This window comes from Neovison vison, chromosome 3, assembly GCF_020171115.1.
Source record: "Neovison vison isolate M4711 chromosome 3, ASM_NN_V1, whole genome shotgun sequence".
Taxonomy (NCBI): domain Eukaryota; kingdom Metazoa; phylum Chordata; class Mammalia; order Carnivora; family Mustelidae; genus Neogale; species Neogale vison.
This window is the reverse complement of record NC_058093.1, coordinates 11986225-12013483: the sequence shown is the minus strand read 5'-3', so window position 1 is coordinate 12013483 and position 27259 is coordinate 11986225. Positions and strand designations below refer to the sequence as shown.

At 40.3% G+C, this 27259-nt stretch overlaps 1 protein-coding gene across 2 annotated transcripts; it reads right to left on the bottom strand.

The window, feature by feature from the left end:
- Positions 1–17816: 17816 nt before the first annotated feature.
- On the bottom strand, positions 17817–27255 carry MAIP1 (matrix AAA peptidase interacting protein 1). 2 transcript variants are annotated; one of them, XM_044241242.1, is made up of 5 exons: positions 26773–27252; positions 21757–21828; positions 21214–21340; positions 19948–20095; positions 17817–18114 (listed from the first exon to the last, which is right to left on the bottom strand). In XM_044241242.1, exons 1-5 carry the CDS (start codon positions 27211–27213, stop codon positions 18036–18038), a joined length of 867 nt encoding a protein of 288 aa, XP_044097177.1. In that variant the 5' UTR covers positions 27214–27252; the 3' UTR covers positions 17817–18035. The 2 variants fall into 2 exon arrangements, with proteins under 2 accessions (XP_044097177.1, XP_044097178.1); XM_044241243.1 differs by lacking the exons at positions 17817–18114; positions 19948–20095 and adding an exon at positions 19603–19910 and having other exon boundaries at positions 26773–27255.
- Positions 27256–27259: the final 4 nt, after the last annotated feature.

Sequence of the window (27259 nt, the reverse complement as noted above, 5' to 3'; positions counted from 1 at the left end):
CTCAAGGGCCCTGACTAAAACATAACTACAAAGAAAGTCTCTCTCACATATTTATAGACCCCTGATCTCACAAGACTAATATAGCACTATCTTGTACCTAAGTACAAAACCTGCCAGCTCGATAGAGGTTATCATTCCCCATCATCCATTCCCCTGCTAGGAATTAGATGAGAAACAAAAGGAAGGGGATAAACAGCTTTTTAGAAAAAAAAAAGTCATTTAGAATGATGTTTCTTGCTTTTGGGCTGTGGCTCTGTGGTCATTCCACATCTGACTATAACCCTTAATTTTATTGTGGAGGGGATAACACACTTTTTTTTATTACTTTACTTTTTCCCATTTTTATATCCTGTTTGACTTTCAAATGTTCAGTCTACCACAGGCCTTTGAGATGGGTTGGCATTTTCAAAACAGAAAGGTCCAGAGACCAGGGATGCTTAAGAACTTGCCTGAGGACACCCACCTGGTAAGAACTGAGCTGAGATTTGAACTTATGATGAGTTTTACCTATAGTGACAGTACCAGGGCTGCCAAGACTAAAACTGATCTTGTCTTAGAAATCTTATTTTTTAAATAAAAATGCTCCTGTCACTGTGTAACCTTGTAACTCTTGACAAGCTAGGGATAGGGACATTAACAAACTGCCAGCCCCTCAGCCAGATGACCTGACACCACTGAATCCCTGAAAATGTCACCAAAGCTAGTGACAGCCCAGCCACCCACTATGCTGTTAGGGCCCATAGGTGTCCAGTGTCCCCAGGAACTTCACACCATACTACTGGGCCTGATATGTAGAATATGACAAATCCCCTAAGAGCCTCAGGAATGGAGTGATTTTTATAAGGACAGACACCCATTTTCTTAGAAATGTTCCCTTGGGAAGAAAAAATTGTGCATCTGGGACAAAGCCAGTCTTTTCTGTTCACCCTCAGATGATTTTAGCCAAAACATTTCTAGTGCCACACTGGGATTATGATAAAGTTCCCACTAGCCTTTTGGACACTATCTGCTGGGAAATAGAGCGTTCACTATAATAACGAGAGACCTGCCTCAGAGAGAGATCATGATTCTTCATCTGAACATCTGTAGAGCCCCAGAAAGAGTTTGGATAAGAAAGCAAGGGGAGAGAAAGCCTTCCCAAGGAATGGTCCTGGAGTGTATAGTTCCATGTCATTACCCCAGCAACAGCTGAGCAAGGGGGTGGAGAGCTGTTCCTGTTTCTTTTCTTCCCCCTACAGATAGACTGGGGGAGTCCTTTGGGAATTCTCTACCCTCTTTACAACGTGCCCAATGTCTCTCTCAAATGTGAAAATGAAATTACTCTAACCAACCATCAAAGTCAACAACTTATTGAATCTAATATTTCTCCTGAAGGCACGGTGGGTTTCTTCGATCAGGGCTGAAGCCCCAGGTCTACCAGCTCTACAGATCTATGCAGGGATATAGCCTCTTAAGCCTGGGTGTCTTCGTTTGACAAAGAGGAGCAATAAAACCCCTCTCATTGGCTGGTATATTAGTTTCCAATGGCTGTTGTAACAAAGTACCACAGAGTGTGTGGCTTCAAATAACAGAAACATTTACTTTCATAGTTTTGGAGGCTCAAGTCCAAAACCAAGGCATTAGCAGGAATAAGTTTCTTCAGAAGGCTCTAGGGAAGAATCATTCCTTGCCTCTCCCAGCTTCTCGTGGCCCCAGGCATACCTTGGTTTATGGCAGCGTAACTCCAATATCTGCCTCATCTTTACATGGCCTTCTTTTTTCTGTGTCCCTTGTCTTATAAAGTCATCAGTCGCTAGATTTTGGTCAGCCCTAATTCATAATCTCATCTTGATTTTTGACTAATTACATTCACAAAAGCCTAATTTCCAAATACGGTTAAATTCTGAGGTTGCGAGTAGACATGAATGGGTTGGGGGTACAGTTACCATCAACCTGTGATGGCTGTTTGGGGCATTAAATGAGAAGTGCTTCATACAATGCTTGCGTGTTACAGATGTTTAATGAATAAAGGAATTTTTATTGGTTTTGTTACTATTGCTGCTGCAGAAACCATTGTTTTCCTAGGGAATTAAAAAAAAAAAAAGTTTAGATCTGGGAATGAAAAGGCAAGCCTGAGGAGTAGTAGGGGAAGGGAGAGCATAAAGACCCAGGAGAGAGAAAGTAGGAGATTCAGAAAGGGAGAGGATAAAGTGCTAAAGGGACAATTACTGTGTGAGCTTGCTTGGTTTCTGTGCCTCCAAGTGCCAAGATCCAGGATGAGCTATCAGCGTTGGTTGGGAAAATTAGACATCTCAGCCTGGCCCGGTCTGGCTTTACTTCGCTGAGGGAAAAGAAACAGAAGAATCTGGGGAAAGGAACTCTCCACATCCCCACTTCCGATATATGTATTTCAGAATATTTCTTACAAGAGTGGAAGAGGAATAGAATCTGGAAGCAACACTCCCATGAGCTGAGGCCTTCTCACTGAAAAGTGACTCTATCTCTCAGAGCTGAGCATGAAGAGAGACTCATGATTTCAGGTGATTCCTGAGCCCTGGAAATCAACCAAGTATAGCAAAGAATGTGAAGTCAGAGATAGCTAAAAAAGCCAGGCCCCTTCCTCCCCAAGGCCAGAATGTCTAGCATCCTGAATGGTCTAAAATTTAGTCAACACGATTCTGAATACACTAAAATTTCATTCTGATATAAATTGTACACTGCATTGTAACTAGTAGTTTTGACATTTGACACATCTTTATGTCATCAGAGGAGACGGAAGGGCAAGAAGTGAGGCACAACTAAAAATTATTAACTATAAAGATCCTTTGAAGACTAACTTCTTTCTTCCAGAAACTAGCCTAGTAGTCTCTCAGCCAAGTGTTCCTAAACTTCTCTCTATACCATGGTTTTCTTTGTTTCTTTCTTTCTTTTGAGAGAGAGAGCATGAGCAGAGGGAGGAGCAGAGGGATAGGAAGAGAGACTCTCAAGCAGACTCCATGCTCAGCATAGAGCCCAACATGGGGCTCGATCTCATGACTCTGAGAGCATGAACTAAACTGAAATCAAGAGTCAAATGCGTAACTGAGTGAGTCACCCAGGCACCCCTGCATCATGAATACTTCTGACAGTCTGGTAAAGCTCATGGACCTCTTCTCAGAATATGTTAAAAAAAATGTAAAATAAAATAGCAAACTAATGATATCAATGTTAAAATACCAACAACAAAAACAACAAATGTATGATATGGTCCATATGTGCTTTTTTATTACTGTATTAAATCACAAGCTCCAGCAGCAGGTCCTATTGCTACCATAATTTTGAAGACATGAGGGATACAAGCAATAGTTCAAGATCTCTGCAGCCCCTATGGTGGGATCTATAAATAACCTATGATTTGTTGCCTACATTCATAATTGAAGAAAATCCTAAATTTTAATAAGAGGATATTGAAAATAAACACACAGTTTTTTCCTCACCAAAGTTCACAGAATTCTATCCACAGAAATGGGTGGCCCCCAAATTTAGAACCTCTGTTCTAAGCAAACTTTCCTCTTCTCCAGCTGGGTTTAGGCTTTCTTTGCTGTTCTTTCTCCAGCTCCTTTAGGTGTAGGGTTAGATTGTGTATTTGAGACCTTTTTTGTTTCTTGAGAAAGGCTTGTATTGCTATATACTTTCCTCTTAGGACCACCTTTGCTGCGTCCCAAAGATTTTGAACAGTTGTTTTTTCATTTACATTTGTCTCCCTGAATTTTTAAAATTCTTCTTTAATTTCCTGGTTGACCCATTCATTCTTTAATATGATGCTTTTTAGCCTCCCTGTATTTGAGTTCTTTCCAACTTTCCTCTTGTGATTGAGTTCTAGTTTCAAAGCATTGCGGTCCAAAAATATGCAGGGAATGATCCCAATATTTTGGTACCAGTTGAGACCTGATTTGTGGCCCAGGATGTGATCTATTCTGGAGAATGTTCCACGTGTACTAGAGAAGAATGTGTATTCTGTTGCTTTGAGATGCAATGCTCTGAATATATCTGTGATGTCCATCTGGTCCAGTGTGTCATTTAAAGCCTTTATTTCCTTGTTGATCTTTTGCTTAGATGATCTGTCCATTTCAGTGAGGGTAATGTTAAAATTCCCCTCTACTGTTATTGTATTAATGTGTTTCTTTGATTTTGCTGTTAGTTGGCTTATATAATTGGTTGCTCCCATGTTAGGGGCATAGATACTTAAAATTGGTAGATCTTCTTGTTGGACAGACCCTTTAAGTATGATATAGTGTCCTTCCTCCTCTCTTATTATAGTCTTTGGCTTAAAATCTAATTTATCTGATATAAGGATTGCCACCCCAGCTTTCTTTTGATGTCCATTAGGATGGTCAATGGTTTTCCATCCCCTCACTTTAATCTGAAAGTGTCTTTGGGTCTAAAATGAGTCTCTTACAGACAGCATATTGATGGGTCTTGTTTTTTCAATTCAGTCTTATACCCTGTGGTGCTCATTTGATTGGGGCATTTAGCCCACTTAATTCAGGGTAACTATTGAAAGATATGAATTTAGTGCCATGTGTTGCCTGTACAGTGACTGTTATTGTATATTGTCCCTGTTCCTTTCTGGTCTATGTTACTCTAAGGCTCTCTCTGTGCTCAGAGGACCCCTTTCAATATTTCCTATAGGGCTTGCACGGTATTCTCGAATTATTTTAGTTTTTGTTTGTCCTGGAAGGTTTTTCTCTCCCCTTCTATTTTCATTGACAGCGTAGCTGGATATAGTATTCTTGACTGCATATTTTTCTCATTTAGCACCCTGAATATATCATGCCAGTCATTTCTGGTCTGCCAGGTCTCCATGGGTCGGTCTGCTGCCCATCTAATATTTCTATCCTTGTATGTTATAGACCTCTTGTCCTGAGCTGCTTTCAGGATTTTCTCTTTATTTCTGAGACTTCTAAGTTTTACTGTTACATGTTGGGGTGTTGATGTATTTTTATTGATTTTGAGGGGGGTTCTCTGTGCCTCCTGGATTTTGATGCCTGTTTCCTTCCCCAGATTAGGGAAGTTCTCTCATAAAATTTGCTGCAATTCTGCCCTTCTCTCTCTTTCTTCTTCTTCTGGGATCCCAATCATTCTAATATTGTTTCATTTTATGGTATCACTTATCTCTCAAATTCTCCCTTCTGATCCAGTAGTTGTTTTTCTCTCTTTTTCTCACCTTCTTTATTCTCCATCATTCGGTCTTCTATATCACTAATTCTCTCTTCTGCCTCATTTCTCCTAGCAGTTAGAGACTCCATTTTTTATTTTACCTCATTAATAGCATTTTTTTATTTCAACTTGGTTAGATTTTAGTTCTTTTATTTTTCCAGAAAGGGATTCTCTAGTATAATCTATGCTTTTTTCAAGCGAAGCTAGTATCTTTATAATCATTATTCTGAACTCTAGTTCTGACATCTTTCTAATGTCCCTATTGATTAGGTTCCTGGCATTCGGTACTGCCCCTTGTTCTTCTTTTTGAGGGGAGTTTTTCTGTTTTGTCATTTTGTCTAGGGAAGAACAGATGAATGAGAGAACAAAATGCTAAAAGGGTAACAATGACCCCAGAAAAATGTACCCTAAACAAATAGGAGACACAAAATGGTTGGTGGGGGGAGTAGAAAGGAATTTTTTTAAAAAGTATATGATCAGGCTGGTGAATAGAACAGAATCATACACTGGATTTGGGGTGTATTTTGGTCTGTTAGAAGAAACTGTATTCCAAAATTTTAAAGAAGGAAAACACACACACACACACACACATACACACACACATAAGGGTAAATACAATGAAGGGATGGAATATGACTGTAAAGGTGAAAATTAAAAAATATTTTAAGAAAGGAATTAATAAGATAAGAAGCTGGTGGAAAAAAGAAAGAAAAAAAAAGAAAACGGAGAGAGAATGTGATCAGGCTGGAGACTAGAACAAAGCCATACACTAGATTTAGGGTATATTTTGGTCTGTTAGAATAAACTGTATCCCAAATTTTTAAAGAAAGAAAAACTTATATATATAAAATAAGGTTAAATACAATGAAGGGATAGAATATGACTGTAAAAATTAAAATTCAAAAATTAGGTATTGATGTAAAAAGGTATTGATGTTTGTTGAAAAAGGAAAGAAGAAAAATTTTTAAAAATAGAAAAAGAAATAAAGAAATGAAATAAAGAAAGAAAATTTTGAAAATGAACTTTGAAAGACTAAAGAATCATGGGTAAAATGCCATGGATACTATGTGCTGTATTTCCGTAGCACTGGAGTTTTGTAGTTCTCATTGATCGGTGAGCTTGGTCTAGGCTGTATGTTCTTGCTGATCTTCTGGGGGGAGGAGCCTGTTGCAATGATTCTCAAATGTCTTTGCTTGAGGCGGAATTGCACCAGCCTTGCCAGGGGCGGGGTTAATTAATCCTCTCGTGGGCTTTTTTTCCCTGAATGCTTTCCATAGATTTCCGGAGGACGGGAATGAAAATGGCAGCTTCCCAATCTCCGGCCCAGAGGAGCCAAGAGTTCAGGGCCCCACTCCTCAGTGCGCCCTCAGAGAAAAGCTCTCAATCACTCCCGTCTCCCTGGTCTCCAGCTGCAATCTGAACTCACCCAGCCTGTGACGGAGCATTTCTGTCTCTGGCACACGGCCCCATTTGGAGTCTCCAAACCCAGCAGATTCCTGCCATGTGCTCCCGTGTCACTCCCCCCAGGGAAGGAAGAAGGGGGTCTCTTCGGAAGTGCCACTGGTAGGGTCCCTGCTTGAAGAGCAGTGGCCCAGCTGTGCCTTGGATCATGGTTTAAGGTAACCCCGAGCCAAGAGCCCACTCTTCGGCTCTGTCTCTGCTGTGGCTTCCCTGCTCCAATACCTGGGAGCTCTGCCATACTCAGGCACCCCCAGCCTTTCTGTGACCCTGAGTCCTGAGACCACATTGTCCCAGCGAGGGCTTCACACCTCGCTTAGCCTCTGGAGCGCTGTCCCTCGGTGGAGCAGTCTTCTAAAAGTTCTGACTTTGTGCTCCACTGCTCTACTGCTTGCAGGAGCTGGCTGACAGAGGCTCCCTCCCCCCACGGTCTATCTTCCCATTTACTGTCTCGGATTCACTTCCCTGCATGTCCACCTTCCAGAAAGTGGTTGCTTTTCTGTTCATAGAATTGCTGCTACTCTTCTCTTCTATCTCCTGTTGAGTTTGTAGGTGTTCAGAATGGTTTGGTAACTATCTAGCTGAATTCCTGGAACCAGATGAAATTTAGGCTTCCTACTGCTCTGCCATCTTGCTCCTCCTCCTCTAAGCAAACTTTTCAAAGGTACTCAGTTTCCAGTGGGCTCTGCCCACCAGGCTGAACACCAACTTGGTTATGTTGGCAAAGGAGGGCCCCTGCTGGCCAAAGAGCTCAAGGCAGTCATCTGCAAACTGCAGTAATTGGTGGTGTTAGAAAACAATAGGTCAGGCAATTAATTCACTCACATCAAGAAATGAAGCTGGGAAGCTACTCATCAGCCAATCAGTACAGTTTTAAAATCTCCAGGTGGCTTTCTGGGGAAGCTCTGATGGTTTGTGGCTAGTGGTCGTTAGCAGACGAGGATGCCAGCTGGGCAGGCTGTCTCGAAGGGGCTGCTTTCACCTGCTCCTGGTCAGCAACAACAAAAACCCTGCAGATTGCTTAAAGGTTAGATATCCCCATGGATTTTTCTAACCAAGATTTTTAGGACCTGCCTTCAGTACTTGGAGCATGGAGCCAAGGGGAAGGGAAGGAGAGCAGAAATGAATTCGGCACTTACTGGGTGTCACAAACCAGGGTGTTTACAGATAGGCTATTGTAATCGATGTCTAAAGCAACTCTGCATGGGGTTTTTTAATTAATTAGTTTGTTTGTTCTTGTATGCCGATGTAAATGAGGCTTGGAGAGGAAAGTTGTCACTTGCCCATGGTCGCTGGATGAACAGCCATTTGGGTTGGAGGGATGGGAGCCCATCTGATGCCCAGTCCCTTCCACCCGAGGTAGGGCGATGAGATGCCCACAACAGTGCCCGCTCCTCTCGGCACCGAGTTCTGGAGGCTGCTGTCTGGTATGAATCCCGGGCATCACCACACACTAACGGTATGAATTTAGAAAAGTTAACCAATCACTGTGTGCCTCAGTTCCCCAAACTGTAAAATGAGGATAATAATAGTACCTATGATAAGGGATGTTGTGTTGATTACATGTAGAACCCATAGAACATTGCCCAATACCTGGAGGCAATCAATAAATGATAGGTACTATCCCTCTCAGACAACATTGACAATACCACCTCCTGAACCCTAACACAACAACACAGCTGCCAATAGCTTAAACCCGTGTTTCTCAATTGCACGCAATTTCGTTCCCCAGGGGACACTTGGCAATGTCAAGACGTGTTTGGTTGTCACAACTAGGGGGCCAGAGAAATCACTAAATACCCTATAGGGAACAAGACAGCTGCTCCCACAATAAAGAAGTTTGTAGCTCCAAGTGTCCATAGTACCAAGGCTGAGAAACTCTACCCTAAACTGAACAGCAGTGACGTAAAGGATATTTTCCCAGATATGATGAGGCACTACCTTGAAATGGGAAGCCCCCATCCTAGCAGAGGGAGGCCAGACAATAAACAAATAAAGAAAAAAAGAAAGTATTGGTGACAGTAAATGCTGTGAGAATAAAACAGCAGAACCTGATTGGGTCGGGCTGCTTTAGGTAGGACAAGCAGGAAGTCTTCATGGAGGAGGAGGCATTTAAACTGGAACCTGGGTGACAAGAAGTGACCAGCCAGTGAAGATCTGAACAGAGAGCATCTAACTGGCAAAGAGACCATTCTTCCAAAAATGCCAAGGTAGGGACAACCTGGATGTGCCTGAGGAAGAGAAAGAATGGGAGGCCAGCGACTAGCGGGAAGGGGCAGATAGGAGGCAAGTAAAATTCCTGTAAGGCCACACAGAGTGGTTTCTTTCAGACAATGCTACTTCTTGGTGTTACTCTTCAGAAAAAAATATTACCTAAAAATACCTGATGGTAACTAAAATATGTGATTTGTTGAACGGTAAAAACTTTAAGTTGGTTTTAAAGTTTGTGTTTATTTCTTCGTTAGGGAGCAATAATAGTCTCTTTCCTAGCAATAAATTAATTAACAAGGCCAGTTATTGGAATTAGCTATTCTTTTTTGAGATAAATCATATTTTGCTCTATTTGCACTTTTTTTTTGAAGATTTTATTTATTTATTTGACAGAGAGATCACAAGTAGACTGAGAGGCAGGCAGAGAGAGAGAGGGAGGCAGGCTCCCTGCTGAGCAGAAATCCCGATGCAGGGCTCGATCCCAGGACCCTGGGACCATGACCTGAGCTGAAAGCAGAGGCTTTAACCCACTGAACCACCCTGGCGCCCCTCTATTGGCACTTTTAATGCCATATTACAGTGCACATTCTGAGAATCAATAAAGCCAGGATAGGGCGCCTGGGTGGCTCAGTGCGTTAGGCCGCTGCTTTCGGCTCAGGTCATGATCTCAGGGTCCTGGGATCGAGTCCCACATCGGGCTCCCTGCTCAGCAGGGAGCCTGCTTCCTCCTCTCTCTCTCTCTGCCTGCCTCTCTGCCTACTTGTGATCTCTCTCTGTCAAATAAATAAATAAAATCTTAAAAAAAATAAATAAATAAAGCCAGGATATGGGGCGGGGAGGAGAGCAGAGAGGTGCTCCGCTAAACCTGTAGAGCTTTGCCCATAGTTCCCCATGCTCATAGTCAGAGGCTAAGGAAGGCTCATCACAGGATCTGATTATCTACGTTTTCCATGGTTCCTGATGGATTTCTTCACATAAAGGCAAAAAGTATCCCAGGATACTTTAACTAGCTCCCATACAAAATTGAACCATAGTTGTAATTCATTAAGCAAGTAAATGAAGTAAATGTTGATAGAATGTCCCATAGCCTGATTGGTTTATAGAATGGGGGAAGGGAAGGACAGTCAAGAGGTTTCTATTTTTGAAGATGGGATAAACCATCCAGAGTCCTCCAGGCAGGAATGTCTGTGTGGCATAAACAACAGGAAGTGAGGCCTCCATACTATTTGGAGCATTCTTTTTTTTTTTTTTTTTTTTACTACAGAGAGAGAGATCACAAGTAGGCAGAGAGGCAGGCAGAGAGATTGGGGGAAGCAGGCTCCCCCGCTGAGCAGAGAGCCCGATGCGGGGCTCGATCCCAGGACCCTGAGATCATGACCTGAGCCGAAGGCAGAGGCTTTAACCCACTGAGCCATCCAGGCGCCCCACTATTTGGAGTATTCTTAAGCAGCTGTGGGCTCCGAGTTTTCTCTAGGTGCTGTATTACATCCAGGTTTTAAAAATTAGCTGGTAATATTTAGGACTATTACAAGACCCCAGCTGGAAAGTATGTGGTGGTCTCAGTCAGTAAAGCAGGCAAAGCAAACCTGTCAGCCATCTAACCAGAGTCCACACCGACACATGACTCAAGTAACCCAATTAGGACAAATTATTAGTTGCCTCCTCCTCTTCCTTTAGTTTTAGGACCCCTAGTTTTATTTGGGCAATAAAATGTACCCAGCAAGAAGAGTGTATTTCCCAGTCCTAGCAAAACCGTGTATGACCCTATGTCTAATTCCCAGCCAATGAAATTAAATGGAAGTACTTTGTGTGATCTCTGAGAAAACATCTTAAACAACAGCTGATGTATACCCTTTGCTTATTCTTCCCCCCCCCCATTCTGACACTAGAATATAGATATAATGGCTGGAGCTCTACCAGCCATTTTGTACTATGAGGGCAAGGATCATACTCTAAGGAAGGCAGTGCTCACTGGAAGGAGCCTAGAAGGAGCCTGACTGGAAGGACTCTGTGCAGTTACATACCAGCCCAAAGTACTCGATCTCTGAATTTCTTTTATGTGTGAGAGAAATGAACTACTTCTGTATTATTTAGGCCACGGTCTTAAAAGTTTTTGTTTCATGCAGTCAGAACTAATCCTAAATGATACCCCAATATTTGCATGATCTACCATAATTGATATTAAAGGGCCAAGATTAAGTACTCTCATAAAGTCTTATTTTATCTAAGTTTCTTAGAATTATTATTTTGGAACAGTGAACAACTTATAATAAGATTGACACTATGTAAGGTCTTAGTTTGAATCCACATGGTGCCCCCATTAACCCAAAGGGTGTTTTAAAGCACTTGGCAGGTCTCATCACAGAAGAGAATGGAATTCAGGTGTTCTATGGCCTCTGTCACTTACTGCTGGTCTAAGGCATCTGCAATCATTGGTATACATTAATAGAGCCCCTCATCTTCAGGCCCCTATAGCGGAGTAGTCAATAATCCTCAGCTAAAAATAAGTCACCAGAAGATCTGGGAAGTCCCTTTTTTTTTTCTTTTTTACTGAGCTTCCTGATCTTTTTGATGCAATAGTATCCTGGCTCCACAATAGCCAATCTTAGTATTAAAATAAGACAGGTAGTTCCTTGCCGCCTGTGGTACCAATTGTTACTGCTCACCAAATGCTTCTCAATCTCTGCCTTTCAGCCACATGATTAATTGCATTTGAGGGAGCTCTGTAGTTGAGTAGGGTCATGTCCTGGCCAATGAGCTGTATCACTTCCAAGTTTAGTATTTAATTGCTCATGTGAGCCCCTGCAGAGTTGTAGTTTTCATTTCGCATCATAGCAGGTAGTGGCGGCCCATCAGCTGTGTCCAGGAGGGCAAGTGACACGGTATCACTGCTGAGCAGAGTCCCCACCCAGGCATCTCTTATTGGATAAGTCATGTGAACAAAAAGTATATATATATATACACACACACACACACACACATATATATATATATATATATAATTTTTTTTTTTTGCTTCAATCCACCGTTATTTGGAGATTGTTACTGCAGCATAATCGGCATTATCCTGACTGATATACTACCCCATCCAGAAAAAAACCTTTTGAAGATGGGAGTGATCACAGCAGAACTGAATGATACAATCTATGGTTCCAACAGTAAGAGAAGAGATGTGGGTAAGTTCCCCCTGACTTGACTCATGCACTTAACCCTTTTAACATCAATAAATTCTGTTCATGAAGCTTTTTTGTTAAGCGGTTTCCTGCAACACATCTACCTACAAAAATCTGTCAGTAAGCAAAGCAATTCTCCCATTTCTCCGTGACTTCAGACCCTGTCAAATGTTACTGTCCATCCTGGCCTTCAGATTCCATACACAATTAGCGCCACCGTGTGGTATTTATGATAAATGACATTCATTATAGGACTATAAAAGCAAGGTCACTTACCAAGAGGTATCATTTACCCATTGAGAAGGGGTATTGTACATGATAAAAGAAACCACATCCAGGTTGCTGGGACACCAAAAAAAGCAAGAGGGAAAATATTCCTGCCATGTGAGCTAGGAAACTCAATAGAGGCGAGGCTTGCTCATTTATTTATTCGTTCAAGCAATATTTACTAAGTTCTGCCATATGCCAGATATTGTTCTGGGCCCTGGAAATACAGTAGAGAACAAGATAAAGTCCTTCCCTTAGTTGGAGAGACAGACAATGGAATAAATCAACGAAGTAATATATACTACAATGGCAGATAAATCTGGTTTAGGGCACAGAGAGTGATGGGGGAGGAATTGTTTTAAATAAGGTCGACAGAAATAAAGGCAAGAAATCTACATTAACTCACCCAAAATTACTTTAGAAAAATGACCCAAATCTCAAATATATATATAAATATGAGCATTCTCTTGCATATATTAAATGCTAAGATGCTTCAAGATGCCCAAAGCTTGGTTTGTAAACACCCTGTCTTAGTGCATTCAGGTTGCTGTAACAAAAATACTATAGACGGGGTGGCTGAAACAACATTTTTTTCTCACAGTTCTGGAGAGCAAGAGGTTTGAGATCAAGGTGACAGCAGATTCAGTGTCTGGTACGAAACCTCTTCCTGGCTTGTAGATGTGTCCTCAAATGGCCAAAGGAACTTCTGGGATCTCTTTTTTTGAAGATATTAATCCCACTCGTGAGGATTCCACCATCATGACTGAATCCTTCCCGAAGTCCTCATCTCCTAATGACATAATACTGGGGGGTAGGATGACAACATATGAATTTGGGGAGGACACATTCCGTCTATAGCAATCACCCTGAAAAGAAATCATGATTCTTTGGACAAAACACTGATTGTTCAGGTCTGAGGCAGGAAATGAACATGAAGATCCTGGGACATGCTGTTATGCCAAAAAATACAGAACCATATAAGGATTAACTACTATGGTATTAAGAGTCTTCACCTGTCACAGTGAACACATTACAGGGGCTCCCACTGGCCAAACGGGGGCTATTTAAGCGTCAGAATAGTAACTGTAATTGATATTACATTGGATGGCTAAAGTTTATGAGTGGTGATTTCTTTTCTTAAAGGGAAGGGGCACTGTTATATAGAATGGCAATAGAAGGTGTGTTACAGAATTAGAGAATCATTATTTTGTAGACTAAGGTAGAATTCATGCAAGGATCATCTGGTATATTAATTCCTGTTGCCAGTGTAACAAATTACTACAATCTTAGTGGCTTACAACAACACAGATTTACTATTTTACAGTTCTGGAGGTCAGAAGTCTGGCTGCTCTCCTCCTGCAGGCTCTAGGGAAAAATCTGTTTCTTGTCTTTTCTACTTTCTAGATGCTGTCTGCATTCCTTGGCTCCCATGGCCTCACATCACTCCCACCTCCGCTTCCATTACTGCATCTCTTTCTGACCCTGACCTATCTGCTTCCCTTTTATAAGGACCCTTGCAATAACATCGAGCTCACCCAGATAATCCAGGATATTCTCCCCATCACAAGATCCTTAATCATATCTGCAAATTCCCATTTTGCCATGTAAGGTAACCTATTCTAGGTTCCAGGCATTAGGATATAAACATTTCTGGAGACTATTATAAGCCTACCACTAGGTACAGTGTATGTATGTGTATGTGTAATGTGTGTGTGTGTGTGTGTGTGTGTATACATATATGTATGTATATACTTACATATATTTGTATATATCTGTTCTATAATATCAAGTACACAAATCACTTGTAAGATATTCTTGCCAAAAATGTTTAACTTGAATCTAATCAAGCCTCTAGCCCTAACTTTCAGCCAGTTTAGAGAAATGACACCATAATAAAATAATCAAACACATTCAACATATGGGACATACTATATATTTACTAGGCTGTATGTTATACCATCCTAGACTCCTCAAAATTACAAGGTCATAAAAATAAAAGGATATCCTAAAAATTTTTTAAAGAACTTAAGAAACATAATAACTAAATGCAACATGTGAACCTTGATTGGATATTGGTTAAAAGATAATTGGTGGGTTAAAAAAAAATGTTAATTGGTGGAATTTTAAACTTGGGCTAAATATTAGATGATATTATGGAATTGTTGCTAATACTCATATTTTACATAGGATAATGTCCTTATTTTTAGAAATCCATGTTGAAATACTTAGGAGTGAAATATACAATGTATGGAACTTACTTTCAAATATTTTAGATAAAAACTGTGCGTGTGTAGAAGGGGAGGCGGGTAGAGTACGTGGGTGGCTCAGTCGTTACTCTGCCTTCCACTCAGGTCGTGATCCCAGGGTCCTGGGATCGAGCCCCACATCGGGCTCCCTGCTTGGTGGGAAGCCTGCTTCTCCCTCTCCCACTCTCCCTTGCTTGTGTTCCCTCTCGCTGTGTCTCTGTCAAAAAAATAAATAAAATCTTTAAAAAAAAAAAAAGGGAGGTGGCGAGATGAAACAATATGGCAAAACGTACATGATTTTGTTTCTAAGGGGAGAGTATGTAGTGTATATTGTAGTCGCAACAATTAATTTTATGAGTCAATTGGACTATGTCATGATACTCAAATATTTGGCCAAACATTATTCTAGCTGTTTCTATGAAGGTATTTTTAGATGAGATTAACATCTAAATCAGCAGAGTTGAGCAAAGCAGATTATCCTCCATACTATGGGGTGGGCCTCCTTTAGTCAGTTGAAGGCCTTAGAAGAAGATGAGGACACCTCTCCCCTGGAAGAATGAATGTTGTCAGGAGATCACCTTCTGACTTAAACTGCAGCACTGACTCTTCTCTAGGTCTCCTGCCTGCCCCCCTGCCCATCCTACAGATTTTAACTTGCCTGCCTCCACATCACATAAACAAACTCCCTAATACCTCTCCCTCTCTAGCACATATATGATATATTTTTATTATGTATAATACAGATCACATATATATTAGCACATAAGGATATATTTTATATATTACATCCTATTCATATATATATATATATATATATTTTCATTCCTGGGCTATCTAATTTATAGTTAGCTTGCTTAATTGCTAGCCCCTGAAAAAGCAAAAAAAATGATTAAAAGTAGCAGGATGGGGAACAGCAGGAGGAGATTTAAATAATCCAATTGTACATAAGAAAATGGCTTTGAAAGGGGAACATATATATCTGAAATGCATGACTGAGGGACATGTAGTCTCTACGCGTAATTGCAGGCAGATTCAAAACCATAAAGGAAGTGATGATATATTAGCAACAGACTTTAAGAAAAAACTTCAGGAAACTTTTAAACCAAGGAGACACTATACACCAAACACCTGAAAGGGGCTTTGTTCTCTGTCAACGGGCGCACACCCGAAAGAGCAGACTTAATCAGACAAAGTACAAAGAAATGGAAAATTGCCAATTTGGAGAGTTTCAACATGTAGCGGAACATTTTCAAAGAGCTTTAAAAAGTAAACTAGCTAGAAGTCAAACCAAATTTATGTCCCTTTAGGTAAAATAACTTGCCTCCAACTTGGTGTCTCGGCTATTGTAAATAATGCTACAACGAACATGTTTCAACTTTTCTAGACTTTCACAGAAATGTAATTGTTCAGTTAAGTACTCTTTTGTGTCTGGCTTCCTTCACTCATTTGTCTATCGTTCATCTACCGGACCGTTTGGAGGTCTTTTTAGTTTGGAGTCATTAAGAACAAAGTTATGGTCAGTCACAAACACCTTGTACAGATGTCGGTTTTCACTTCTCTTAAATACCTAGAAACAGAATTGCTGGATCCTAAAAGCATGTGCTTAACTTTATAAGAAACTACCAAAATATCTTCCAAGTTGTTGGTATCATTTTGCGTTGTTACTAACAATATTTGAGAATTCCAGTTGCTTCAGATCTTCGCCAATATTTGGTACTGGAAGTTTTGTTATCGAAGCCGTTTTGGTGGGTCTGTAGTGGGTTTTGTCTGCATGTAGTTTCATTTTTCCATTGACTAAGGATATAGAGCATCCTTCTATGTGTTTATTGGCAACTTGAGTATCTTTCATGGAGAATCTATTCAAATCTTTTGCCCAATATTTAGTGGGTTAACTTTTCATTGAGCTTCATAAGCATTACTTTTATTTTCCAAATATAGGTCCTTTGTCAAATATTCCAAGTATTTTTTCCAATCTGTGACCCAGCTTTCACTTTCTTACTGCTTTCAAAGAGTAATTAATTTAATTAATTAATTAATTTTGATATATTTAATTTACTTATTTTCTTTCACAATTGATGCTTTGTGTGTCCTAAGAAGTTTTTGTCTATTCCAAGATAGCAAAGTTTCTTTCTACATTTTCTAGAATTTTAGCTTTTAAGTCTATGACCCATTTTGGAATCCAAAGTTCGCACTAAAATCATGTATGGTGTGAGGCAAAAGCTGAGGTGACTTCCCATTTGAATATATAGTTATTCCATTTGTTAAAAAGACTACCTTTCCGTCACTCAATTACTTTGGCACCTTTGTCAAAAACCAATTGTCCAATAGGCATAGATCTATTTCTGGGCTCTATTCTGTCCATTGGCCCTTAACAATTTTTTTTTTTAAAGACTGAACAGGGAGCCCGATGAGGGACTCGATCGCAGAGCTGTGGGATCATGACCTCAGCTGAAGGCAGACCTTTAACCAACTGAGCCACCCAGGGGTCCCAGCACTTAACATTTCCTATAAAACAGGTCTTCTGGCAACAAATTCACTCATCTTTTCCCTGACTGAAAAAAGCCTTTCTTCACCTTTTCTGAAGGGTATTTTTGCTGAATATAGAATTCCAGCGTAATATGCTTTTTCTTATAACACTTTAAAGATGTTCTAACAAGGTCTCTAACTTGCACTTGGAGGAAAGAAATATAGTCCTTCTCTGCACAGAATGTGTTTTTCTTCTCCTCTAGCTGCTTTACAATTTTCTCTGGTTTTCAACAATTTGATCATGGTATACCTTTATGAGGTTTTCTTTATGTTACCCTGCTTATTGAATTTCTTGATCTGTGAGTTTATAGTTTTCATCAATTAGGAAAAATTTCAGACATTATTTCTTATATTGTCTTTGCCTCCCTTACTCAAACTTCTAGGAATCCAAATACAAGTATGTTAGAGGATTTGATATTATCCCGTAGGTGGCTAAGGCACTACTCTATTTTTTTCTTTTGGTGCTATAGTAAGCTTCAAGTTCACTGATCTTTTTGGTTCTGCTGTGACCAATCTGGTACAATTCCATCTAGTCCTTCTCATCTAGCTAGTGACCAGAAGTAATCAAATAGCAGCAATGATTTTTAAAAATAAATCTTAGACGTACTTGAATTACTGGTTTAAATGTATTAATGACAAATATTTAAGGACTATTAATTTAGAAATGTGTAGTTTTTTCAAGACTTTCTTTATGCCTATAAAATTAGTTTGTGTACAAGTAACATTAGAAATGATATGGAATATGACACCAACAATGGGCTGTTATACATTTTTTACTTTGATCTCTTTTATAGAACGTGGCATCTGTGGAAAATGCTCTATTGTATCATGCCGATATACTACAAGAAATATTTCAAAATAATACAAAAGTCAGCCACAGTCTTGACTAAGTGAAGATCAACTCATCCAAAATTTCTTTCCTTAATTTTTCATAGTAATTGCCAGAAGTCCAGTAAGCTGGTTTTTCCAAGAAAGATCATTCTAGTAACTTTGAGTGTTCAATCCGTGCAATGGTCCAGTCAGGCTTTACTCCTTGTGTAAACTCCCTCTGAAATCTAGGGGAAAAAATTACAAATAATATGAATTTTAACATTAGTCCAAGTATTTCTTGGGTAACTATATAATTTGCAAGTGTACATTAGAGACAGTTTTTAGCAACAGCTAATGGTTAATCATAAATAAACATCAAAACAAAACAAGTTTATCAATTCAATCACAAAAAAAAATCCTCACAAAATTACCATATTCTCCATTAAAATGAGTTTTGTTTTTCTTTTTTTTTTTTTGAGGTAGGCTCCACACCCAGTACGGAGCCCAGTGTAGGGTTTGAACTCACGACTCTGAGATCAAGAACTGAGCTGAGATCAAGAATCGACCTCAATTGATTGAGCCACCCAGATGCCCCTAAAATGAGTATCTTAATCAACTAATAGACAGTCCAAGAACTGACAACCTTAGCAAAGGATGTAATTATCCTTATATAATTATTATTATATAGTAATAATAGTAATTATTATTATTAATATCCTTATTATTCTGCCATTAAATAATAGCTATCACAAATGTCTAATATGAAGAAAAATAAATTAGACCACTGTAATGGAAAGGGTACTTTAGTGGAATTTGGTTTATATACATTAGATCAGTCTTGGAAATAATAGTGTTTATGAACTGTCTGTGGTCTTAATAAGGAAAATCAGAAGAAGCAGAGGTATTGGTTATATCGTTCTTTAATTATATATGATGTCTTTAAAAGGAGAGGATTCAGATTTTGTATAGTAACAAATAAAACAAAATTCAAAAAAAAAAAAAAGAAAAAAAAGCAGTTCTTTCAAGAAAAGTGAAAAAGTAAGGCTACCTTTTACCTTAGTGAAACAGAATATATTTTCTTTCTTAGGTCATTTTTGGGATTTGTTATTTTAAATCAAGTTTACATAGTTTTGGCAACATGAAAGTATCTTCTTTTAAATGAATATCAAATTATGTCTCCAATGACTTGCTTGATCTGGTTCACTGTTCCAAATTTTGTTAGCACAAAAATACATGATAGTGTCTCTTTTAAATAAGTTGCTAACCTACTAGATAGTACCTCTTTATATGAAGGAACACTTCAATTTTATAAGTGAACCCCTACCACAGTACCTGGTAAACAGGAAATGATTAATGTCTAGAGAGTAGATGGTCCATGTGCCAACTGTGGCAGACTGTATTTTCCAAGGATGGTTATAACCATATGCCCCATCACACATGTTCTTCTGCAATGTGACCCTGCTTTGCCCATAAAGAGGTGGAGTCTCTCCTGCCCTTTCAACTGTGTGGGTCCTAGGACTGCTTTGACAGGCAGACTAGGGTGAAAATGTTCCCATCCTGGGCACAGTCCTTTACCTGGTCTAGCCAATGACCACATAAAACATGTCAATAGCCTGAGATTGCCACAAACCCAAGCCACGAATGAGACGTTATGTGGAAAAGTCAAGGAGCACCAAGGGACTCCATGTGTGAGTGACAAAGCCATTACGGAAATGAATCCTCCAGCCGCCGCCACAAAGAAAGACCCAGAGCGGAGCCTTCCCAAAACTCCTAAGCAGGAAAACAGCAGACAAAATATATACAGCTGCTTGAAGTGACTGAGTTTGGGAGTGGTTTATAACAGCAATAGACAGCTCAAACACCCTTTAATTAAATTCAGCAATATTACCTCTTTCTAACTTCTCAACACTTCTGTTTCATGTCCAGTATGTCTTTATGACTTTCTCTCTTCTGAAATAACTTGTCAAATGTCAATCCTTTTCTTCCTAAAGCTCCCTTTAGCTTTCATACCTTCATACTTCCTTCATACTACCTTCCATTTCTAGAGAAAGGAAACAATGAAATGAGATTAGACTTACTCATAGCTTGCACTAAGAAGCTGTTTAGTTTCCACGTTCTGATCCCCCAACTTAACCTGGAACACACTGGCTCCACTTAAAGTTTCACTGGGGATGTTGGCACTGGTTAGATACCAAAAGCACATCAGGATGTTAACAAACTTCCTTCCTTAGAGAAAAAACACACACATACACACATACAAATACAAGTCACAAAAATCTATCATCCATATATCCAAAATGAAATTAGAAGTTGGCAATAGCCACACACTTGTTACAGATCATATTTCATACTTAGTCTAGTCTAGTACAATAGTAACATAGGTGACTTTCTATTTTTAAAACATTCTCTTAACGTTGATGACGTATTGGCCTTCTTCTCTGCATCTCAAAAATAATAGTTAGGATTTCTTGAGCATGTACTATGTACCCTAATTCACTTTACTATGTGCCTAATAATTACAATAATGTAGTATGCTAAAATCAGGTTGTGACTACGATGCTGAGATGCAATTTGAAATATTAGGGGAGAAGAAAATATTAATCAGTAAACGTATCTATAGAAATGTTTTAAATTAACATGTGTATGAAAAATGTTCAACCATTAAAGAGTCCTATATCAGAACTGCCTTGCAAAGTATGTAAGCAAAAGCTAGATTTCTTGTGTGCCTGGCACATAATACATTTACGTGCAAATATTTTAGAAGAAATAAATGAAGTCAATACATTTTTTAGGAATGCTATAGGGAAAATGTATGCATCGGCCAAGGAGAAGAACGAAATAACTACTAAAGTTCCTTTTAACCTTTTCATTGTCTCCAAACAACTCCAATGTGGGAATTCCACAGCCAGTCTTACTTTCAAAAAAGTCATTAACTGATATTATCTACTTTTTCTTTTACTCCTTCTATTTATCATATATTTAAAATATATTTAACATATATTTAAAAGGTAATGCTGAATTGTTTCCTTCAAGTTAGGAAATCTTAAACCCCAAGTATTTTCTATTTGAGACATGATAGCAGCCTTACACAATTTTCATCAACTTAGGTGATGATACCATCTCTCCTGAATGAATTGTAGTAGAGGAAGGTCCTAGATAGAAGGGTTTAAGTTATTACCATATCTTAACTCTCCCAGAGTTAGGTCTTGAAAGAATGAATATATTATTTTTCCTCAAGTCTACTTGAACCAACAAAATCCCCACTATTTCATAATTACCCACTAGATTAGCTTTCCTGGGCCATTATTTATCATAAACTTAAACTGACTACTCTCTAGCATTACCTTTCTCGTCGTAGTAAATGGAGATGTCTCCTGTTGATGTGTATACAATTTCATCTATGTCAGCAGCAAGGGCATTTTTATGGTTGTCAGGTAGTGAAGTGACCTTTTCCTTCAATACATGGAGCACCTAAGTATGGAAAAAGCAAATCATAGTTTGCCCGCTGAATTTTCAAAAGCCTTTCAAAAAGCAGATGAGTTCCTTATGGAATGAATTTTTCTATGCCTATTTTTAAATTTACTACCGTATTCACTCATATTCAAAAGCAAGGTTGAAAGGCATCAAATTGTTCAATAGGTAATTCCTAACAGAACATTCAGCATAAAGACAACTGAAAAACATCGCATTTACTTACTTATTCCTTAAGTAGCACATCATTCTATACGTTTATATGACCCAAAGTACCGAAAAGTAAAGATACAGGGATTCTACTTTGGCTGATGGCACACATACTACTTTTAAGCATAAATAAAGGTAACATGTATTATTCTATTGCAGGAGAATAATACATTTATTTTTAAAGGAAAATTAAAAGTATACTTCACCTCTTTGGCCACAAGTTCTTCCAACAGATCAAATTTACACTGTGACAGTAACTTGGACACATGAGCAAAAGCCTTAAAAAAAAAAAAAAAAAAGTGGGGAGAGGTTGATAATCATTATTTCAAAACACCATGCAAAATACCATACAATGTACAATGCTCATACTTAGTATCACAAATACTTAGTATCACAAAGACTATGATAAAGGTGATAAACAATGTCAAATATTCTGATATCATTGTCAGGCATGAGTCCTTCAAAGTTGGTTGGCTTTTCTCTTCTCATATGACCTTCCCACATATAACAGTAGTGAGCTCACTGCCAATTACGTCTCCACTCTTGGGACCAGGGGAAAGACAGTGTGTGTGTACACATGAGCTCTCAACACAAATCCTCCTATAGCTTTCCTTTATAAAAGAATAATGAAGTAATCACTGTTATTACTGTAATGACTATGACGTGACACCCTCCCCTCCTTAACTATGAACTCAAAGAATTTGAGAAGCCAGGCAATCTAGACTGTACTGGGAGTCTGGAGATTTGGGTTGCAATCTGACCCTCATTAAGATTGGTAAGGCAGGCCACCTGGGTGGCTCAGTGTTGGTTAAGCCTCTGCTTTCGGCTCAGGTCATGATCTCAGAGTCCTGGGATGAAGGCCTGAGTAGGGCTCTCTGCTCGGCAGGGAGCTTGCTTCCCCCTCTCTCTCTGCCTGCCTCTTGGCCTAGTTGCGACCTCTCTATGTCTAATAAATAAATAAAATCTTTAAAAAAAAAAAAGATTGGTAAGGTAGGTTTGGGAGAAAAGATAACGAACGAGTTTACAGTCTAAGTGGATGCAACTTTGAAGTCCGAGATGCCACTGTAAAGTGGGGGGGAACCAACCGCACTCCTCCATATTCTCAGCAGTGAGACTGGAACGGTTATAAGATTCCATCTGTCTTCAAGGAGCTTTCAGGTTGCTTGAGAAAGGAGACAAGTAAACTGACAAGTTCAAGAACTATGACAGGGGTAGGAACAGGATGACCTGAGCAGAAAAGCCACTTGAGCCAATGTGGAAGGACCAGGGAGGGTCTCGGAAAGGAACATCCAAGATGAAATCTGAAGAACTAGCAGGACAAGCAGGTGTGTGGAATGGGATGTTACTGGATTAACAGTTTTCCCCCAAATTCATAGCAGCAGTCCTAACTCCCATCTAAGAAGGGGACTATATTTGGAGACAGGGTCTTTGAAAAGATGATTAAGATGAGGGTGGGCCTTAATCCAATCTGACTTTATAAGAAGAAATTCTGACACCCACACAGGGGGAAAAAAAGACCACATGAGGACACAGAAGACAGCCATTTATTTGCAAGGCAGGCAGAGGCCTCAGAAGAAACCAAACCTGCCAATTCCTGGGTCTTGGACTTCTTTCCTCCAAAATGGTGAGAAAATAAAGTTCTGTGGTTTAAGTAAGCCAGATTGTGGTATTTTGTTATACCAGCCCTGGCAAACCAGACAATGAGAGAGTTGAATTTTGAGAAAATACATATATCCAAACAGATTCAAGGACCCCTTGCCCTTGAGGGGCCCTGAGGGTTCAGAGACACTATACATATATTAATAAGCCTTCATGTGAGGAAGATGGTAGCATTTAGGTAAGAAGAAACCAAGACCACAGTGATCACCGGGAAACCCAACCATTATATTCTCATTTGTGGCCAAGGTGTGATGTTTGTGGGGCCAAAGATCCCACTTGAGCAAATTATCTGATAAGATAATAATGAACCATTAGGAGGCTGCTCTGAGAAGGCTTTGATAATACAGGATTGTCTAACCCAAAGAGGCTAGAAGCCTCTAAAACAGGCAAGCACCATACAGGAAAATAAACACCGTATGATTAATGTGGTTTGATGGCCGTAACAGGGAAGAAGATCATTATGCACACATCAGGAGTGTTATATTGTGACAGAAGAAAATAGAAGTTTGTTCTTTGTTCTGATTTCTGGCACGGAGCTCCTAAAACAAGCCCCTTTCAACCCTAGCTGAGTTTAGGCTAATGAAGTGACTGCCGTCACGGAAGCTCCACACCCTTCCCACATCCCTCATCCTATGCATCTCTTCTGTTTGGCTGTTCCTGAACTGTATCCTTTTGAAAAAAAACTGGAAATACCAAGTAAGGTGCACTGGCCAATCCAATGGAGCCCTGACTTGTGATTAGCGTCTGAAATGGAGGCAGTCATCAGGAACTGAGCCCTAACCTGTGGGCATTAATTCCAGGGAGTGAGCGTCAGAATTGCTGTAGAATTATGCCCTGATGAGGCAGGCCTTGATGACACAGGAGTGTCTAACCTGGAGAGGCTTCTAGGAAATAGCCCTCTTTTTCATAGAAAAGGCTAAAAACTTACAAGATATATAAGGAAACATACAGTATATAACTAACGTGGTTTAATGGCAGTAATAGGGAAGGTATCATGTTATATGTACTTTATTTTTAAGATTTTATTTATTTGACAGAGATCACAAGTAGGCAGAGAGGCAGGCAGAGAGAGAAAGGAGGAAGCAGGCTCCCTGCTGAGCAGAGCACCTGATGTGGGGCTCGATCCCAGGACTCTGGGATCGTGACCTTAGCCAAAGGCAGAGGCTTTAACCCACTGAGCCACCCAGATGCCCCCTGTTATGTGTACATATTAATGAAAAGTAGGGTCTATGTCGCTAATAAAGCTTAGCATTGGACCACCTATTCCCTTGGCTCATGTAATGAATTAAAACTTGAATAGATTGTACTTAACCATCTCAATTTCTAGTGACTGAAGGACCAAGACTGCTTGTAGACTGGGTCACAGCATAGTGCTTACAATGCATCCTTGAGCCACTGTTTTATCACTGGCAAAGAAGAGTTAGACTAGAATCATGAACCTTAAGATGCCTTTTTGTTTTCATGTTCTCTGATTAAAAAAAAAAAACCCTGAATGAAAATGATCTAATGATCACTTGATATTCATAAACCAAGGTAAGATTTTATTGCTGGGAGGTTAGCTTAAGGAGAAAGGGCAAGTGGAGCCCATGAGAGGAGATGAACTAGCTAATGTTTTTGTATCAGATTATTCCCAAGCCCTAGAATTATGTATGTATGCAACCCATGTAAAAAAAAAAAAAAAGATACAGTTGCACTAAGAGATCTAGGAGGGAGGTTTTTTTGCCATGTCGTTTTAAATCTTAGGTGTTAAAGAACTGATTTGCTTGATATAAAAGGAATGTTAAGTAGCCAGTAGTTTACGGGAATTGATTTGCCATGGATGACCCAATATTGCTTTTGAAAATAACAGTGGTTGAATGCACAAAAACTTACTTAGATGAGGCAAAAATTGTTTACAGACTGGCTGATTAGGGGGTGGAGATATTTCATAGCAAGGAGGGGGATAAAATAGCTAACAGGGGAAACAGGATGAGAGAGTGGCTAAAAAGTGTTCCATGCATCTCCCCAGAGTCTGGGGAGAGGATTTCATTCCTTACTGATATCAATGAGCTAGTACAGTTATACAATGTTATGAGATAGACAAACTCACATATCATCAGCAAGCACTGCAGAGGAGAGTAAAATCATGCCACTTGACCTCTGCATGAACAAAAGATTTTGAGAACTGATATGAGCAGAAGTTTACCTCTTATAATGCTGTAAGTCCAGCTTGGCGTTTGCTTTTTAATTTTTTTATAAACACATAAAGCAGTCAAGAGTGACTCAGGGAGGGGCGCCTGTGTGGCTCAGTTGGTTGAGCAACTGCCTTCGGCTCAGGTCATGATCCTGGACTTCCAGGATCGAGTCCCACATCGGGCTCCCAGGTCCTTGGGGAGTCTGCTTCTCCCTCTGACCTCCTCCTTTCTCATGCTCTGTCTCACTCATTCTCCCTCAAATAAATAAAGAAAATCTTAAAAAAAAAAAAAAAAAAAGAGTGACTCAGGGAAGCAGGAACCAGGAGTTAATATCGACACGGATTATATAAAGTTGGAAATGATTTATGATTGATGGGTCACACAAATAAATATAAATGGCTGTAGTTTACAGAAATAATCTGAAATAAATTAGGAACAAATCTATCAGTATTGCGAAATGATCCCACTAATAGCCTAAGTGTAAGGTATATGGCAGTAGGAACTGGGAAACAAACCACGACTTCTATTTATCACCGGTTTTGAAACGCTTGGGAATGACAAACCCTCAAAAGGATTCAAAAGAAATTTATAGATGCACTTTCATCCTAGAAAAATGCATGTGCACACAAAATCCATGAACAATCTTAGGGCCCAAAGTGACCACTGTGTGACAAGGGTTAGACAGGGTATTATTACCAGTCACTCGGAAAGAAACAGAACAGACAGGGCTTAAAATCGGTGCGCAGGGCGCGGTGCGCTTATCAGCGACCAGGTTGTCTCAGCAAATTCTTGGAAAGGGTAAAACTGCTTCGCTCTAGGTTACTCTTTAAAGAGGATGATAGGGAGGGGTTGCAGGGTAGGGAGAGGGGCAAGGAAGCTCCACCAAACAGCGAGCCGGACGTTTCGGTTTTCTACCAAAATTACATTATTGCACTAGGAAAATACTATCTGGTGTACTCTTCGAAACAATCTTATCTACTCATTCATTCATTCAACAATTTGTGTAGTGTCTACTGTGTGCCAGGCACTGTTTTAATTCTGCAGAGAATCACATTCAGAAAAGACAAAGCCATGAAGCTTTAAAGTGGCAGAAAATGGGCTTTGAGTCGAATCCATTTCTACCGGATTCAGAACCTGCGGAGCGGAAAAAAACTGGGGGACTTGACCCCGGTCAAGGGTCTCGTCCGAACCCCTCCCTGTCGGCGACCATGCAAACGGGCTGAAGCTTAATACAAGTCCAGAAGCAGCCAGGGGGCTCGGTGCCTGGGTCACTACCGACGTGGGATGATCGGGGACCCAGGGAGGAAAACTCTTCGCTCAAGATTTCCTGCGTGGTAACAGCCGGATGCCTGAGAGGCTAACGGGTCAACCCCAAGTCAAGAAACAAACCTGCTTCGCTCCCTCCGAGAACTCTGCGATGCTGAACTCTTGGTCGAAATAGGCCCAGATTAGGAAGGCGTAAATTCGAGTCCGAACCCAGTTGATGGGGTTGGAGAAGCCCAGAATGATCATCTTGGTTTTCTGGCGCGGCTGGGGCTGCTCCTCCGCGCTGTAGCGGCGCCGAGGGTAGACAGGGAAGACCGAGAGGGCGGCGCGGGGTGCCGGAGGGCTGAGCAGGGGCCGCGGAGGGCCGCGAGCGAGCAGCGCCGACGCCCAAGTGACGCGAGGAAATGGGGCCGCTCCGGAGCCGAGGCGGCGGCGGCAGAAGCAGCAGAGTCCAGCCAACCGCGGCCCCACCTCGGCTACACCGGGAGTCAGGGGTCGAGCGGCCCCGCTGGGCAGAGGCGGAGAGAGCAGAAAGCGGGGCAAAAGACGCACGGCCAGCGCCATTTTTATGACTTTTCACCCCAGGCCCCGTCTGTGCTGTGTCGAATGA